The sequence below is a fragment of the Saccopteryx leptura genome, chromosome 1, assembly GCF_036850995.1.
Source record: "Saccopteryx leptura isolate mSacLep1 chromosome 1, mSacLep1_pri_phased_curated, whole genome shotgun sequence".
NCBI classification, from domain to species: Eukaryota; Metazoa; Chordata; class Mammalia; order Chiroptera; family Emballonuridae; genus Saccopteryx; species Saccopteryx leptura.
In genome coordinates, this window is record NC_089503.1 from 12,870,768 (window position 1) to 12,887,211 (window position 16,444).

At 56.5% G+C, this 16,444-nt stretch overlaps 2 protein-coding genes across 2 annotated transcripts; one reads left to right on the forward strand and one right to left on the reverse strand.

The window, feature by feature from the left end:
- The first annotated feature begins 510 nt into the window (after nt 1-510).
- PTGDR2 (prostaglandin D2 receptor 2) lies at nt 511-4,765 on the forward strand. The gene is made up of 2 exons (XM_066361151.1): nt 511-605; nt 2,817-4,765. The coding sequence occupies exon 2, from the start codon at nt 2,825-2,827 to the stop codon at nt 4,007-4,009; it is 1,185 nt and encodes a 394-aa protein (XP_066217248.1). The 5' UTR covers nt 511-605; nt 2,817-2,824; the 3' UTR covers nt 4,010-4,765.
- Nucleotides 4,766-4,893: 128 nt separating this feature from the next.
- Nucleotides 4,894-12,486, reverse strand: CCDC86 (coiled-coil domain containing 86). Its single transcript, XM_066361162.1, has 4 exons — nt 11,655-12,486; nt 9,207-9,336; nt 6,486-6,560; nt 4,894-6,322 (listed from the first exon to the last, which is right to left on the reverse strand). The coding sequence occupies exons 1-4, from the start codon at nt 12,410-12,412 to the stop codon at nt 6,203-6,205; spliced, it is 1,083 nt and encodes a 360-aa protein (XP_066217259.1). The 5' UTR covers nt 12,413-12,486; the 3' UTR covers nt 4,894-6,202.
- Between the last annotated feature and the right edge of the window lie 3,958 nt (nt 12,487-16,444).

Genomic DNA, 16,444 nt, shown 5'->3' on the forward strand with positions numbered 1-16,444 from the left:
CAGGGTGGGCAGCTAGCCTCTAAGCTCTGGCCACTGCCCAGCTCTGCCTCCCTGGCCATGGGGCTCTTGGGGTCCCTCAAGAACAGGCACTCACACTGCCTGGCTGCTTCTGAGGGGCCGAGGGGTTCCTCCCCCTGGATGACAAGATCTAGGAGAGGGCAGCTGGGGACAGTGGACAGATGGACAAGGTGTTCTTTCCTCATGCACTTCTTTGACATGCTGGTCACTCTCAAAAGCACCGCCCTCTGCACACCTGGATTCACACTTCCGGACACACGCCTATCGTGTACTTGCACTGGCTTCTGTAAAGTCTCCTTTGTGAAGGGACCGCGGTGAGCAGAGGCTGCCAGCATCCTGTCCCTTCTCCATCAATGGAGATTAATGTTACTCGAACACCAGTGTGACAAGTCACTCTCAGGCTGTCCCCGCCTTCCCCCCACCCCACCCCACCCCACAACACACACACATGCACGCACTCTGGGACGGAGCTATTTCCTCCCTCAGCCTCGCTGTGGCCTCCTCCTACCCAGTGCTCTTGTCCAGCTGCTACCAGAAACCGGCTGCCTCCAGGGCTGGGATCCCGTGCTCGCTCCCCCTGTGCCCAGGTAAGGAGGCCGTGGCCCAGGGACTGGCAGCATTAACACCCTCTCTGGACCCACAGGAGAAGGCATAGTTTTACCTGGGGAGAGGGCTGTTAACAGCTAGGATGGCAGAGGGTGGGGTTTATCAAAGAATGGAGGGGACTTGCTGCTCAGAGGAGGGGGCCCCACTTTCTTCGGCATTAACTAGAATTACACTGCAGTCTTCAAGTAACTGACCCAAGTTCCCAGAGAGGAAGTCGAGGAGCCAGGATTCAGACCCAGGCTGCTGACTTCAAAAGCTTGTGTTGTCTGTCCCTCCACCCCCACCAAAGCAGGATCCTAGCTCCTGGGCTTCCTCAGAACCCTGGTGGGCTAGGGGCTGACCCTGCAGCCTGAGGACCAGTCCGGGTGGGTCCCCCCAGAGCGCCGCAAGACTGTGCTCTCGGAGCATCCCTGTGGAGCTTAAACAAGCAGCTGTTGGACTGCAGGGGATGTTTCTGTCACAGAGGGGATGGCATCCATCTGTCTGCTGGGAGTGGAGTCCCAGCTCCACCGCTTCTGCTGAGGAATGTTGGGCAAGCTGCTTCTGCAGACCTCAGTTTCCTCTTTTGAAAAATGGGGTCTCACCGGGCCATTGTGAGCATGATTGCTCTACAGACTCTAAAGTTAAGGGAGTATAAACATTCTCAGGGAGTATGGGCCCAGTAGCTCCCCACCCACCTAACTGCAGCTCTCTAGCTCCAAGGGGCTCATCTCCAGGAAAATGCTAGCTTGTTATCCTAGAACCCTGCCCTACAAAGGTACGTGGTCCCTGGAGAAGGGGGTGGATTTTCTCATCCTGGCCAACAGTGTTTCCTCTGGAAAGACAAATACTGAAGACCACCCTCCACTCTCTTTCCTTCTCATCCTCCTCTATCATCTCTTACTTAGGGCAGAGGGAGAAGGAAGACAATGGGCTGAGTGCTACATTGTTACTCCTCTACCTGTCTGTGGTCAAACACTTGAGTCTCAGTTGTCTCATCTGCAACATGGGGCGGAGAGGAGTCCTGGCGCCTTTCCCGTAGAGCCGTGAGCAGGAGAGCACTCATGCAGGAAACCTACCGCAGTCCCGGTGTGCCCCGGGGGCCCGGGACAATCTGAGGCCCCCACGCCTGCTACTGTCCCCTACCTCCTCAGCCCTCATTGATCTCAACCAGCTTCACATCAGATGGTCTTGGGCTCTTGAGTTCTTGGTGAGGCTGTGGGCGTGGCGTATACATCTGGGGCATCTGCGCGTCTGCCAGGGGCTGGCTTTCTCAGCACTTCCCTGAGTAGTTGCTCAATTAATACCCATTGAATGAGTGTGTGAGTAAGTGAATAAATGAATGAAAGGCTGGGTCTCCTGGGGCCGGCAGAGCAGCTGTGGCTTCCTTCCAGGCAGGGAAGAGTTCTTGTATTGGGCCTCCAGTAGCCCAATCTCCTAGTTCCTCCTGCCCAGCTTGCCTCACTCTTATCTCAGTTCCTCTTCAACTATCAGAGGAGGGGCTGGCTCCATTGTTTACAGTCAACACACCCAATTAGCCACGACTGTGGGTGCAAAGGGCCCCAAAGAGACTCCGCAGAGAGGCAAAGTCTGGGGGTGCTGTGGGCAGGGGAGGGGTGGCAACTCTTAAAGGCACAGACTCCTTCCACCCCCTCAGGCCAGCTGAGCCTTCCTGCCCCTTTTTATTTTATTTTTGAGACTAGAGAGAGAGAGAGAGACAGAGAGAGAGAGACAGAGAGACAGAGAGGCAGGAAGGGAGAGATGAGAAGCCAGGTGAGGCCTCAATCATGCTTCTGCTCTCTGGGGGCTGGGAACAGGAGTCCTTCATGGCCTGGCCTTGTTCCATGTGATCTTAGGCCATCTGCCTAATAATCATCACAATGACATCGATATAGTAGTGCCAGGTTATAAATGCTTATATATACATTAACTCATTTAATTCTCCAATAGCCCTCTGAGTTAGGTAATGTTATGATTGACATCCACGTTGTAGAAGAGGAAACTGACTCAGGAAGGATAAAGGGCTTGCCTGTGTTGCAGTCAGTAGGTAGGGGGGCTGGGATGTAATTCCCCCACTTTACTGCCTTTACTCGGCTTTGCTGATCCCCAGGGGCCTCATCAATAACATTCATGAGTCAGACTCCCATCCCCTGGCCAGTGTCCCCCGTTGGCCCTGCACTGCCCACCTCAGTGTCTCCTTCTCTCCATCGCAGTGCCTGCCATGTTGGCCAACGTCACGAAGCAGCCACTCTGCCCCATCCTGGAGCAGATGAGCCGCCTCCAAAGCCACAGCAACTCCAGCATCCGGTACATAGACCACGCGTCGGTGGTGCTGCATGCGCTGGCTTCACTCCTGGGCCTGGTGGAGAACGGTCTCATCCTCTTCCTGGTGGGCTGCCGCATGCGCCAGACGGTGATCACCACCTGGGTGCTGCACCTGGCGCTGTCCGACCTGCTGGCCACCACCAGTCTGCCCTTCTTCACCTACTTCCTGGCGGTGGGCCACTCATGGGAGCTGGGTACCACCTTCTGCAAGCTGCACTCCTCCATCTTCTTCCTCAACATGTTCGCCAGCGGCTTCCTGCTCAGCGCCATCAGCCTGGACCGCTGCCTGCAGGTCGTGCGGCCCGTGTGGGCGCAGAACCACCGCACGGTGGGAGCGGCCCACAAGGTCTGCCTGGTGCTCTGGGCCCTGGCTGCGCTCAACACCGTGCCATACTTCGTGTTTCGGGACACCATCAAGCGGCAGGACGGGCGCATCATGTGCTACTACAACATGCTGCTCCTGAACCCCGGGCCCGACCACGACGCCACGTGCAACTCGCGCCAGGTGGCCCTGGCTGTCAGCAAGTTCCTACTGGCCTTCCTGGTGCCGCTGGTCATCATCGCCTCCAGCCACGCGGCCGTGAGCGCGCAGCTGCGCCACCGCGGCCGCCCGCGGCCGGGCCGCTTCGTGCGCCTGGTGGCTGCCGTGGTGGCGGCCTTCGCGCTCTGCTGGGGGCCCTACCACGTCTTCAGCCTGCTGGAGGCTCGCGCGCACAGCCACCCGGAGCTGCGGCCGCTGGTGTGGCGAGGGCTGCCCTTCGTCACCAGCTTAGCCTTCATCAACAGTGTGATCAACCCGCTGCTCTACGTGTTCACTTGCCCCGACTTGCTGCGTAAGCTGCGGCGCTCACTGCGCAGCGTGTTGGAGAGCGTGCTGGTGGATGACAGCGACCTGGGCGTGGGCAGCAACCGCCGCCGCGCCTCCTCCACCGCCGCCCCGGTCGCCTCCAGCCAGCTTCCGCCCGCGCGCCTGCTCGGCTGGCTACGTGGCGGCCGCGCTGCGCCGTCTGCGAAGGGCCAGGCCGGCTGCCAGGATGAGAGGGGCCCCCTGAACCGCGGGCTGAGCCACACCTCTGCTTAGAGGCAAGGCCGGCATCGCCATTCTCCCCGGTGGGCAAAGGTAGGGCAGAGATTCAGAGCAAAAGCATCCATCATTAGAAGGTAGACATCCTGGTTCCAGCCTCAGAGATTTTAGTCCAAAGGGTAGGAATCTGAAGGAGCCTGCATTTTAAAATGCCATGCGTGACTCAGTGACTTTACAGAAACAGAGTTAAAGCAGTCTTTGCACATGTGCATGGCTCACTCAGGGATCCTGTTAAGAGTGCAGGGCCAGATGCCGAGAGCCTGCATTTCTAACAAGCTCCCAGGAGGCAGCGTCAGAGCCACAGGTCCATGGACTGCACTTCAGGAAATATGGCGTTTAAGATCATAAGATGCTTCAAACTAGGGTAGTGGGCTCCCCAAGGCACGCAGGGTGCATCTTCCTGGAGCCCAACTTGACCATACGACTGGGATGGGGGTGTGTGGGTGGGGGGATGTTGGGGGGTATTTTTACATTAAACCTGTGATATATTTTTGGAGTAGAAAAGCGAGAAGGGTTTGGGGCGCACTGTTCCAGTCTAAACTCATCACTTTTGCCATTTAGCCAATACTTGACTGAGCTAGATGTTTTATCCCACATTTGTGAGGGGTAGGTTCTACCAGCACCAATTTCTACAGCTGAGCAAATTGAGGCACAGGGAGGTTGAGTAACTGCATGCTGACCAGTAAGCATTACTTTTTAGTGAGTGAAAGAACACCCTGATGACATCCCCAAGGTAAGACAGTGCCTGTGTGGGAGCCCCACCCCTACGCCCTGGCCCAGCATCGCTCAGTGTTTACAAGGTGGAAAAAGCCAAGGGGTGGTCAAATGTGCGGGGGACCCGGGCTGATCGGTGCAGTGGGCAATCTCTACTGACCATTTCGTCTGCAATGTCCACTGCACAGCAGCTGCCGAGATCACAGCACACGACATTTCTTAGCTTCCACAACACATCGGGGTGCCGATGTCCCACGGCAGTGTGGGCAATGCTGGCCACCCCAAGACCTCTGCAGCACCCACGTCCCAGTCCCACAGGGGCGGGGCAGCTGTCCCTCCCACTTGATACGAGGGGTAGCTTGTGTGCATCACAGCACCCCCCCTGCACCATGTCTACTTCTCCCCGCTGTGGACGTGGGGTCAGACTCCTGCATTTGGCTCCACATTGCAGAGCTGGTGCCGGTAAATGTTTGGTGGCTGAAACATGAGTGGAAGAGCCAGGGTGAGACGCTCTCTTGGGACCTTGGGCCAGTGCTCCTTGTGCCACTCCCGGGCTGGGGTCTCTGAAGGCTGGCAGGCTAGCTTACTGTTCACTGCTAGCATCAGGCAGGGCCTGGCCCACAGCAAGTGCCCAGCAAACTGAACAGGTGTACGGCTGACAGAGCAGACAACCCATCGCACCACCCCGCCCAGGCTCCCGCCCCCGCCCCGCTTTACTCACAGCACGTCTGCCATCTGACACACAATGTATTTTATTATTATTATGTTTTCTCCGTCGGAATGAAAGCCTGAGGGCAGGAACTTCTGCCTGTGCTGCCAGGTACCTAGAACTGTGCCCCTGCATGGCAGGTCCTCAATAAATATTTTTGTTGCAGATCGGATGGGCATGAGGAGTCTGATATTTGGGGATTCTGCACAGGCTGGTACAGGAAACAGGGGGCTACAAAGGGACCCTGCTCCTTGCAACCTCCCATTTTCACCTTTCAGTGCTGAAAGTGGGTGGAGCTGGATTCAGTGGGGGTCACTGGGGTAGAGGTGCCCAAAGCAGCCTCTGGGAAGGCATGGGGGAGCTGGATTCCTGACTGCCGCCTCCTGGCCCGGCCTGGGCTGGGCCCGGACCTGGAGACAAACATACACATTTGAGGAAGTCACCCTCAGTTATCAGTTCCCTGAGGAACCGGAGTTTCCTCTCCTTGGGTGAAGGCTCTTGGAGAAGAAGGGAAGCAGACAGGAGGGAGCTGAACCTCCTTTGCTGCCCCAGGCCCTCATCTCTGCCAGGTCCCAGGCTCCCTCTGGGCCTCTGTCTCAGAGACCTGCCCAGGAGCCCTCAAAGGCTCAGAGCGCCCCCTGGAGTGGGGACCCTGTTTTGGAGGCAGAGTGGAGTGCCGAGTCCAGCGGAGCTGTGTGACCAGTGGCTGGAGAAGTGCTGTGTCCGACGTGGCCCTGGTGGCAGGAGGCCACCGGGCTGCTCTGAGCTCAGACCTGGGCCGCCAGTCGCTGGGGTGGCTGCTTCTGCAGCAGGGCCAGCGTATCCCGCTTCTCGATGGAGCGCAGCTGCTTCTTCTTCGCCCGCTTGAGCTTGGCGGGGTTTCGGATCTGGGGGGGTGCATGGGGAGGGCATCAGTGTGGCTGCAGACTCTGCCCCGTTTGAGCCCCAGGGACCAGGAGGCCTGGGATCGCAGCAGGAGAGCGGGGGCAGGAGGCAGGGCTGTGAGGCATCTGGAAGGAACACCCGCCCCCGGGGCAGGCCCACACTCACCACTTGGACTATCTCTGCCCTGCGCTCGTTCTCCAGGCGGCGTTTCAGGTTCTCAGCTCGGCGCTGCTTCTTCTCCTGGAATGCACAGGGGATGGGGCGTGGGAGCTGAGCCAGGCTCCAGAGGAGCGAGGGCCGGCCAAGCTCCCGGGGAGGGGGGCCGGGTCCTGCGGTGCTGGGTGGGGGACCAGAGGCCCACCACATACGGAAGGTACCGACTCTACCCGAGAAGGTGAGCATCTGGACAGGCCACTGAGGACAGAGGCTCAGAGGGGCTGGGGGAACTTAGACGCAGGTGGCTCCTGACTTGGACACTCAGGCACATGTAGACAGTGGCCCCTGATACTGTCCCCCTCATCTGCTGCCAAGGAAGAAGGGGTGGGCTGGTTCCTCATCCCCACCTTCTCAGCCCGAAGTCCATGTGTTCAGGTGTGGGGGGCTGGGAAGGGTGGAGGCTGCAGAGAAGAGACTCTGGTTCGAATCCCAACTCTGCTACTTCCTAAATGGGTGACCTTGGCCAAGTTTAACCTCTTTGTGCTCCAAACCCCACCCCCTTCTTTAAAATGAGAATGCTCATATAAGCTTGTTTTGAGGAATAAATGAATGAATACATGTAGTGGGCTTGGAATGTTACCCGGCCCACTAGGAACACTTAGAAGATGAATCTAGAGGGAGACTGTTCTGGGAATGGGAAGCCCAGTGAGTTTTTTGGCTTTGCTGACTGTTGTCCCTGGAGGGTCCAGGGTGGGATGTGGCTTCGAGGTTGCGGCATGGCCAGGGCCTCTCTTGGCTTTGGTAATAAGGGGATTAGGGGTGGCCTGGGCCCCCGGGTAGAAATGAGAAGTGAGACTCGGGCTCCCAGTTCGGGGAAGGTCTGGGCTGGGTGCTGGGCAGGTGCACCTCGTTAGAGAACAGTGAGAAAGAGGTTGCCCAAGAGGGAGCTAGCGCTGCACAGGAAGTGAGATAAGGCCGCAGCACAAAACGGCAGCTACCCCTACGGGCCCTCAGCCACAGGCGGAGCAGGGGCTACTACAGCTGGGGACTGATGGGCAGCTACCCCTACAGGCCCTCAGCCACAGGCGGAGCGGGGGCTACTACAGCTGGGACTGATGGGCAGCTACCCCTACGGGCCCTCAGCCACAGGCAGAGAGAGGGCAACTACAGCTGGGACTGATGGGCAGCTACCCCTACGGGCCCTCAGCCACAGGCAGAGAGAGGGCAACTACAGCTGGGACTGATGGGCAGCTGCCCCTACGGGCCCTCAGCCACAGGCAGAGAGAGGGCAACTACAGCTGGGACTGATGGGCAGCTACCCCTACGGGCCCTCAGCCACAGGCAGAGAGAGGGCAACTACAGCTGGGACTGATGGGCAGCTACCCCTACGGGCCCTCAGCCACAGGCAGAGAGAGGGCAACTACAGCTGGGACTGATGGGCAGCTACCCCTACGGGCCCTCAGCCACAGGCAGAGAGAGGGCAACTACAGCTGGGACTGATGGGCAGCTACCCCTACGGGCCCTCAGCCACAGGCAGAGAGAGGGCAACTACAGCTGGGACTGACGGGCAGCTACCCCTACGGGCCCTCAGCCACAGGCAGAGAGAGGGCAACTACAGCTGGGACTGACGGGCAGCTACCCCTACGGGCCCTCAGCCACAGGCAGAGAGAGGGCAACTACAGCTGGGACTGATGGGCAGCTGCCCCTACAGGCCCTCAGCCACAGGCAGAGAGAGGGCAACTACAGCTGGGACTGATGGGCAGCTGCCCCTACGGGCCCTCAGCCACAGGCAGAGAGAGGGCAACTACAGCTGGGACTGATGGGCAGCTACCCCTACAGGCCCTCAGCCACAGGCGGAGCGGGGGCTACTACAGCTGGGGACTGATGGGGAGCCACCCCTACGGGCCCTCAGCCACAGGCGGAGCGGGGGCTACTACAGCTGGGACTGATGGGCAGCCACCCCTACAGGCCCTCAGCCACAGGCGGAGCGGGGGCTACTACAGCTGGGACTGATGGGCAGCTGCCCCTACAGGCCCTCAGCCACAGGCGGAGCGGGGGCTACTACAGCTGGGACTGATGACCAAATGACTGGTCACTTCCTCCTCTAGGTGGCCAGGCTGGGGCCACAGGCTACGTAGGGCAAGGTATTTGATTCCTCCTGTGCCCCCAGAATCACTAGGTGAGTGCGCTGGTCCTGGTGGGACACTCACTGGCCAAGGTCACTGCCTCAACCTCTCTTTCTGGCCTGCTGGGGCTCCCTGGAGACTGAAGGGCTTGGGCCTGAGCCTCTAATGGGGTGTCTTTGGCCCTGGAATGAGCATCAGGGAGAAAGCTGGAGGGAAGCGTGAGCATCCACTGTGCTGATGTGATAGTCCCCCTCCCCCCAGGGGAATGACAAAGACAATATGGGGATGAGCCTTTCCCATTAGAGCAGGGACCCCAGGCCCCACCCACATCACAGAGTATTCCTGTTACTGGTGGGACCTTGGGGGCTTCTTCCTGGGCACCCTCCCCATCCTAGAGCCTCGTGTAGAGCCCCAGGATAACCTGGATATTTGATTGGCCTACCCTACCCTGTGGTCCCAGATTACGCCTCTGCTTCTGCCCAGCTCCATGCCGCCCTCCCTAGAAAGGCCCAGTCAGCCTCCCCCTGGGTCCCCATGCGAGCCTGCCCTCCCTGCAGGCCTACTGCGGCAGACACCGGCTCAGCCTGGCCGACCGGCCCCCCACCTGCCGGCGCCTCTCCTTCTCCTCCTCCAGGTGTCGGGCAAAGTCCTTGGCCAGCTTCCTCTCCTCCCGTTCCTTCATCTTCCGCTGCCAGGATGTGCGCAGGGGCTTGTCCTGAACCATTTGGGAGAACCTGGGTGGGGGAGAGAGGGCTCATGGAGTCCCTGGGGCACACCCATGCCTTCTCCTCTCAGCTCTGGGCCCTTTCCCCGAACCAGTCAGAATCACCTCCCCACCCGCCTGCATGCCGCGCAGCCGACCCTCCAGATCGGCAGAAACCTGGGACAGACGTGGGGACTCCTGTTCTCTACCCACCCGCCTGCATGCCGCGTAGCTGACCCTCCAGATCGGCAGAAACCTGGGACAGACGTGGGGACTCCTGTTCTCTACCCACCCGCCTGCATGCCGCCCAGCCGACCCTCCAGATCGGCAGAAACCTGGGACAGACGTGGGGACTCCTGTTCTCTACCCACCCGCCTGCATACCGCCCAGCCGACCCTCCAGATCGGCAGAAACCTGGGACAGACGTGGGGACTCCTGTTCTCTACCCACCCGCCTGCATACCGCCCAGCCGACCCTCCAGATCGGCAGAAACCTGGGACAGATGTGGGGACTCCTGTTCTCTACATTTACACAGAGCAAGCCACGGCTCCGAGAGCCCAGTTCATCCTGTTCCCGAATCCCTGTTTCTGACCAGAGTCCAGGCTACACGGCCTCTGCTTTCTCCAAGTGCAGTCGGCAAGGGCACGAATGCCTCTGGAAATGGGGCTCACTCCCTACCGGGGCAGCCATGAGCTCTCTCTTCCCAGGAGGGAAATGTGAAAATGGAGTCAGTACTGGAGGTTATCAGGGGAAGTCTGGTACACACAACCTGTACCTTGATCCCACACCTGCCCCTCTTCAGGCTGGTTCTGTCCTGCTCCCCCCACTGGGCCTGCCTGTGACCCCAGGACACCCATCACTGCTCCCCACCCCACCCCACCTCAAGAGCCCGATGCTGACGACCTGGTCTCCTAAGCACAGAAGAATGCGCCTGCAGCAAGCACAGGCTTCCTCCCTACCCCAAACTGGAGTCTGAGAAATCTGAAAGGACCAGGCAGTGGGGACCTGGCCACACACAGAGCCCCAGGATACAATGACGCATCTTTCTAGAGCAGCACCGCCCAGAGAACTTTCTGTACGGGTAGAAATGCTCTGCATTTGTTCTGTTCCGTAAGGATGCCAATAGTCACACGGGCTGTTGAGCACTTGAAATGTGCCTGGAAATGAATTTTTAACTTTAATTTTAACCAATTTAAGTTTAAATAGCCACATGTGGCAGTGGCTAAGGTATTAGGGCAGCACAGTTCCAGAGCATCGATTTTATCTGGAGATTGAGGAAGACAGGCCTGGGTTCTGAGGTCTGAATCAACCACGTACTACTACCTGTGCGGTGCTGGGCAAGGCAGCCTCTGAGTCTCAGCACCATCACCGGTCAAACGGGGATGAGAACTGTTCCCATCCCAAAGGGTGGTGGGAGGATTAACTGAGACATGGCTGGAGAAGTACTTCGCACAGTGCTCCGCATGTAGTAGGTGCTTAATAAACGCCACCTTTCAGAGAAGGGACAGAGCACATCCACAGAACACACTGTGCAGAAGGTGACATTTGGCATGAGCAGGGAAGGTGGGGCTGCCACAGCTGTGACTGCCTCCTTCCCTCCCTCTTTGCTGGGACATCTGGAGCTGGTGCTGCCTCCACTGTCTCTGGGCTCACTCACCACCCACCAACACTACTTCCTCAAAGATCCAAAACCTCAATTCGATGACCTGTTGGTCCTTATCCACTAGGTCTGCCTGCAGCTTCTAAAGGTGTTTTAATTCTAGTGCAGCAGCCTCCTTATCGGTTTCTCTGCTTTCACCCCTGACTTCTCTGCAGAGCCTCAGTTTCCTCATACGTAACATGAAGGTAGTCCTTGCACGTAAAATGAGAATATGCTGCTTCGCAGGGTTGATGTGCAGATTAAACGCCATGGTGCATTCTGGTCCCTGTTTGAAGGGCTCATCCCCTGGCCGATGTTTACTAAAGTGCTTAGCACTGTCCTATATAACCAGTGTTGGTAACATTAATCATAAAGGCAAATACCTAGCACAGTGGGTGAAGACAGACCTCACTGCATTTTATCAAGTAATGGCTGGTTTACTTGCTTCTGTCTCCCTCACTAGAGAGGGCAGACTAAGGTAAGGTAAACGCCTGTTGAATGAATACACCAATGAGGTGCTACAGGAGGTCCACAGGGACCCTGAGGAGTGAAGCAGCACAGAAATAACCAGGCTCTCATCTTCCCTGGGCTGCCAGGGCATTTTTACCACATTCGGATTACAATTACCTGTTTTTGTGAGCTCTCAACCCAGGGGCTGTCTCCAGGCTGCACCAGAGCCCCCCCCCCCGCCGCCCCCCCCACCACTTCACCTCTTCTTGGAGCGGTCTTTCCACACCCGCCCCGATTTGGGCTTTCCCTTCGGGATGACAGGAACCTCCACCTCCTTTTTCAACTTCATGGGCATTGGGGTCTGGACTGACGGTCCCTTTCGCTTCTTTGGCCAGAGGTCGTCTCTCCCTGGCTCCCCGGCTGGAGGGGGCTTGCTCGGCTCGTGCTGACCCCGGGGCGAGCCAGGCGACTGGGGTGTCAGCTCCTGTTGTGGGGCCGAGGGCTCCGGACCTGGCGCCTGCTGGCCGGGGTAAGGCTCTGGTGATCCTGGGTCCGGCTGCAGCTGATGTCGGAGGGACCCCCGGGCCAGCTCCTTACTCTGGGCCAACTCCTTGTCCAGTTTTTCTTGGCTGTGGAAGAACTTTGGTGACTCCTCACTTGGCTTTGGCTGACGTCGGGGGGACCCAGGGCTTGACTCTGGCTGTCTTCGGGGAGACTGCGGGCCTGGATATTGCTGATCCTGGCGGGACCCTGGGTCCGGCTCCGGCTCCTTTCGGGGTGACCCCGGTCCTGTCCCCGGTCGTGGACTGGGTGATCCCGGGCATGTCTCCGGCTGACTTCTGGGGGACTCGAGGCCGGGCTGCCGTACACGCTGAGGAGACCCGGGCTCCCTCGTATTTTCTGGGTTCGATTCAAACTCCACAAGGGCTCGTCTCGCCCGCAAAACTGCGGTGGGGCTCTTGGGAGACTCGGGCCGAAGGCCTTTCAGCCTCCGGCTGCTCCTTGTTGGTGTATCCATGGCCTAGCCTGGAAATTCCCCAAATCCGAGCCCACGTGCAGTCCCTGGGACCGCCGGCGCTGTCCTATGACGTCACAGGGTCGCCACGTTTGTGTCGGCGGGGGCGGCTGTTGCCAGGGCGGCCATGTTGGTTATGGTTTGAGGCGGAGAGACTGGGTTGGCGGCCTAGGGGCGAACTTAATAGGCGCATGCGCAAAGCGCTGTGGCGCGTTTACCTGTGGTGAAGTTGTAGCTTGAGACCTGCGTTTGCCTTTCTTACAAACACAGTCTCCTGGGGGAAAGAGGGTGTGCAGGCAGAGAAGGGAAGGAAGAACTATTTCCTGGAGAGAAGAGAATTGGGAAAAGATCCAGGGAGCTGATCCCGTAGGCAAGGTTGGATGAAAACCATGCCGCTAACTCAATCCTGTGCCGTTGTATAGGGGTCATACTCAATCTGGGCCTCAGTTTCCTAATTGTGTAATGTGGGTGATTGTGTATTAGTTTAGTGTATCTAAAATGACCCTGTTGCGGGTGAGGGGTACAAAGAAAACTAGATAGAAGGTGATGGAGGACAATCTAACTTTGGGTGATGGGTATGCAACATAATTGAATGACAAGATAACCTGGTCATGTTTTCTTTGAATATATGTACCCTGATTTATTGATGTCACCCCATTAAAATTAATAAAAATTTGGCCCTGGCCGGTTGGCTCAGTGGTAGAGCGTCGGCCTGGCGTGCAGAGGTCCCGGGTTCGATTCCCGGCCAGGGCACACAGGAGAGGTGCCCATCTGCCTCTCCACCCCTCCCCCTCTCCTTCCTCTCTGTCTCTCTCTTCCCCTCCTGCAGCCGAGGCTCCATTGGAGCAAAGATGGCCGGGGCGCTGGGGATGGCTCCTTGGCCTCTGCCCCAGGCGCTAGAGTGAGTGGCTCTGGTCACCGCAGAGCGAAGCGCGGGAGGGGCAGAGCGTCGCCCCCTGGTGGGCGTGCCGGGTGGATCCCGGTCGGGCGCATGCGGGAGTCTGTCTGACTGTCTCTCCCCGTTTCCAGCTTCAGAAAAATACAAAAAAAAAAATAAAAAAATAAAAATTTATTTATTAAAAAAAAAACCCAAAAAACAAACAAAAAAAGAATAAAATTGCAATAAACAACTACATATTAATAATAAAAAATAAAAATAAATAAAATGACCCTGTTGGAGTACTCCTAACTTCCAGAATGAATGTTACGTGGCCCATCCTGGAGGTGGGAAATCTTCTTAAGTCCTGAGTTATATGTGAAATGTGCACACCTTTGCCTTCTCTTCTCCTGTCCTGTGCTGAAGTATCAGATTTATGGCTCTCCCTTTTCACCGTTCACGCGTGACGCTAAGGAACTGGTCAGAGGCACCACTTCTGTCCTGGCGCACCTGGGCCCTCAGACATGCTGCATACCCTCTCAGGTTCTCCTTTTGCCCTAGTTCGAGAAACTGGTTGGATGACCTCTGAGCTTCCTGTCAGCAAGACAGTGGCTTTTGCCCCAGTGTGTGAACCTGCCTATTCCCATCCTTTGCGTGAGACTCAGGAAGGGTTTTGAGTCATTCACAGCATGAGTCTTTCTTAGGAAGAACATGTTGGAGGTTGCCCAACTGTATCCCCGCTCTTCTTCAGTGCTATTCTTAGAACTGCCTGGGAATGGCCCCCTGGGATTCCAGGGCTCCCATCTCACCCCAGTGGCTTCCTTTAGAAACCATTGTTTCTCCAGTGGAGGGGTTGTGAGAGGGCCTGGGAAGTTGTCCAAGGATGCTCAGGAGGCCAGAGGAGGAAGGTCAGGGCAGACATCCGGGGCCTCGGCGCTGCACAGCTCCACCTGCTGAGCCACTCTGCAGTGCCAGATGGAGCTGAGCCCATCTGGATTGCTGATCAAGGAGGAGGTGAGCAGGTTTAGACAAAGGCTCCTGGAGGATAAAGAAGTGGATTGAGGATCCCTTCACACCTCTCACTCCTCGGCCGGTGCCACACAGCAGCCACGGCTCTTGATGAAATCAGCCTGCTGAAATCACTGTCCTAAGGGGAGGGTGGTGGCTCGGCTTCATAGTGTCCCTCCACATCGTCAGAAATAGCTGCCACCTTGTGCTGTGTGCGTGGGTTAGTCCCTGCCTTCCGGGCCCCTCTCAGAGGCACTCCATCTGGCTTATGACCCTGGGCCAAGGAGGCCCTGCAGGGAGGCTTTGCCTGTCCCTTGCCCAGATCTTCCAGCCCCCAATTCTCAGTTCCTTAAATTCCTGCACCTGCCTGGAGACCCGAAAGGTCATCGTTGTGAACACGCCCAGCATATGCGTACGTGTACGCCCCACTGCCTCTGCCCTGCAGCTGGCCCCTCAGCTCCCTGCTTCCCGAGCTTCTGTCCTCAGCTGGAGGGGTGGCTCTCAAAAGCCCGAGCTTCTGTCCTCAGCTGGAGGGGTGGCTCTCCAAAGCCCGAGCTTCTGTCCTCAGCTGGAGGGGTGGCTCTCCAAAGCCCGAGCTTCTGTCCTCAGCTGGAGGGGTGGCTCTCAAAAGCCAGTTAGAGCTTATCCCAGCCCTGCTTAAAATTCTTTAGAGGGTAATCTCAGGTCCCTGCCAGGGTGGTGTGAGAGAGATTTTACAGACAGGGCCCTTTGAGTGTCCCTTGAATCATGTATGGGGACCCATTATCAACCTAGGCATCAAGTGAACTCTGGCCCAGAACCTTCCACCCTCACCTGAGCTGTTTGTCATGGTCATTATAAGGGTGTGCAGGGGCTCAGGAGAGACCCCTGCATTTTTTAGAAAAGCCTGTTGGAACCCTGTCCTCTTACACTCCTTTGCTCTCTACTATGGACATCCCAGCCCCCCTGCCCTGAGGCGGAAGGATACTGACGGGGTTCTCTGCAGTCCTCCAGAGGACCCAGCAAGATTGAGCCCCACTTGTCTCTAAGGCAGGGGTCCCCAAACTATGGCCTGTGGGCCACATGCAGCCCCCTGAGGCCATTTATCTGGCCCCCGCTGCACTTCTGGAAGGGGCACCTCTTTCATTGGTGGTCAGTGAGAGGAGCATAGTTCCCATTGAAATACAGGTCAGTTTGTTGATTTAAATTTACTTGTTCTTTATTTTAAATATTGTATTTGTTCCCGTTTTGTTTTTTTACTTTAAAATAAGATATGTGCAGTGTGCATAGGGACTTGTTCAAAGTTTTTTTGTTTTTTTAAAAAAATAATTTTATTTTTTTAATGGGGCGACATCAATAAATCAGGATACATATATTCAAAGATAACAAGTCCAGGTTATCTTGTCGTTCAATTATGTTGCATACCCATCACCCAAAGTCAGATTGTCCTCTGTCAACTTCTATCTAGTTTTCTTTGTGCCCCTCCCCCTTTCCCTCTCCCTCTCCCCCCTCCCCCCGTAACCACCACACTCTTATCAATGTCTCTTAGTTTCACTTTTATGTCCCACCTACGTATGGAATAATGCAGTTCCTGTTTTTTTCTGATTTACTTATTTCACTTCGTATAATGTTATCAAGATCCCACCATTTTGCTGTAAACGATCCGATGTCATCATTTCTTATGGCTGAGTAGTATTCCATAGTGTATATGTGCCACATCTTCTTTATCCAGTCATCTATTGACGGGCTTTTTGGTTGTTTCCATGTCCTGGCCACTGTGAACAATGCTTCAATAAACATGGGGCTGCATGTGTCTTTACGTATCAATGTTTCTGAGTTTTTGGGGTATATACCCAGTAGAGGGACTGCTGGGTCATAAGGTAGTTCTATTTTCAGGTTTTTGAGGAACCACCATACTTTCTTCCATAATGGTTGTACTACTTTACATTCCCACCAACAGTGGATGAGGGTTCTTTTTTCTCCACAGCCTCTCCAACATTTGCTATTACCTGTCTTGTTAATAATAGCTAAATTAACAGGTGTGAGATGGTATCTCATTGCAGTTTTGATTTGCATTTCTCTAATACATAGTTTTTTTTTGTTATAGTCCGGCCCTCCAACGGTCTGAGGGACAGTGAACTGGCCCCCTGTGTAAAAAGTTTGGGGACCCC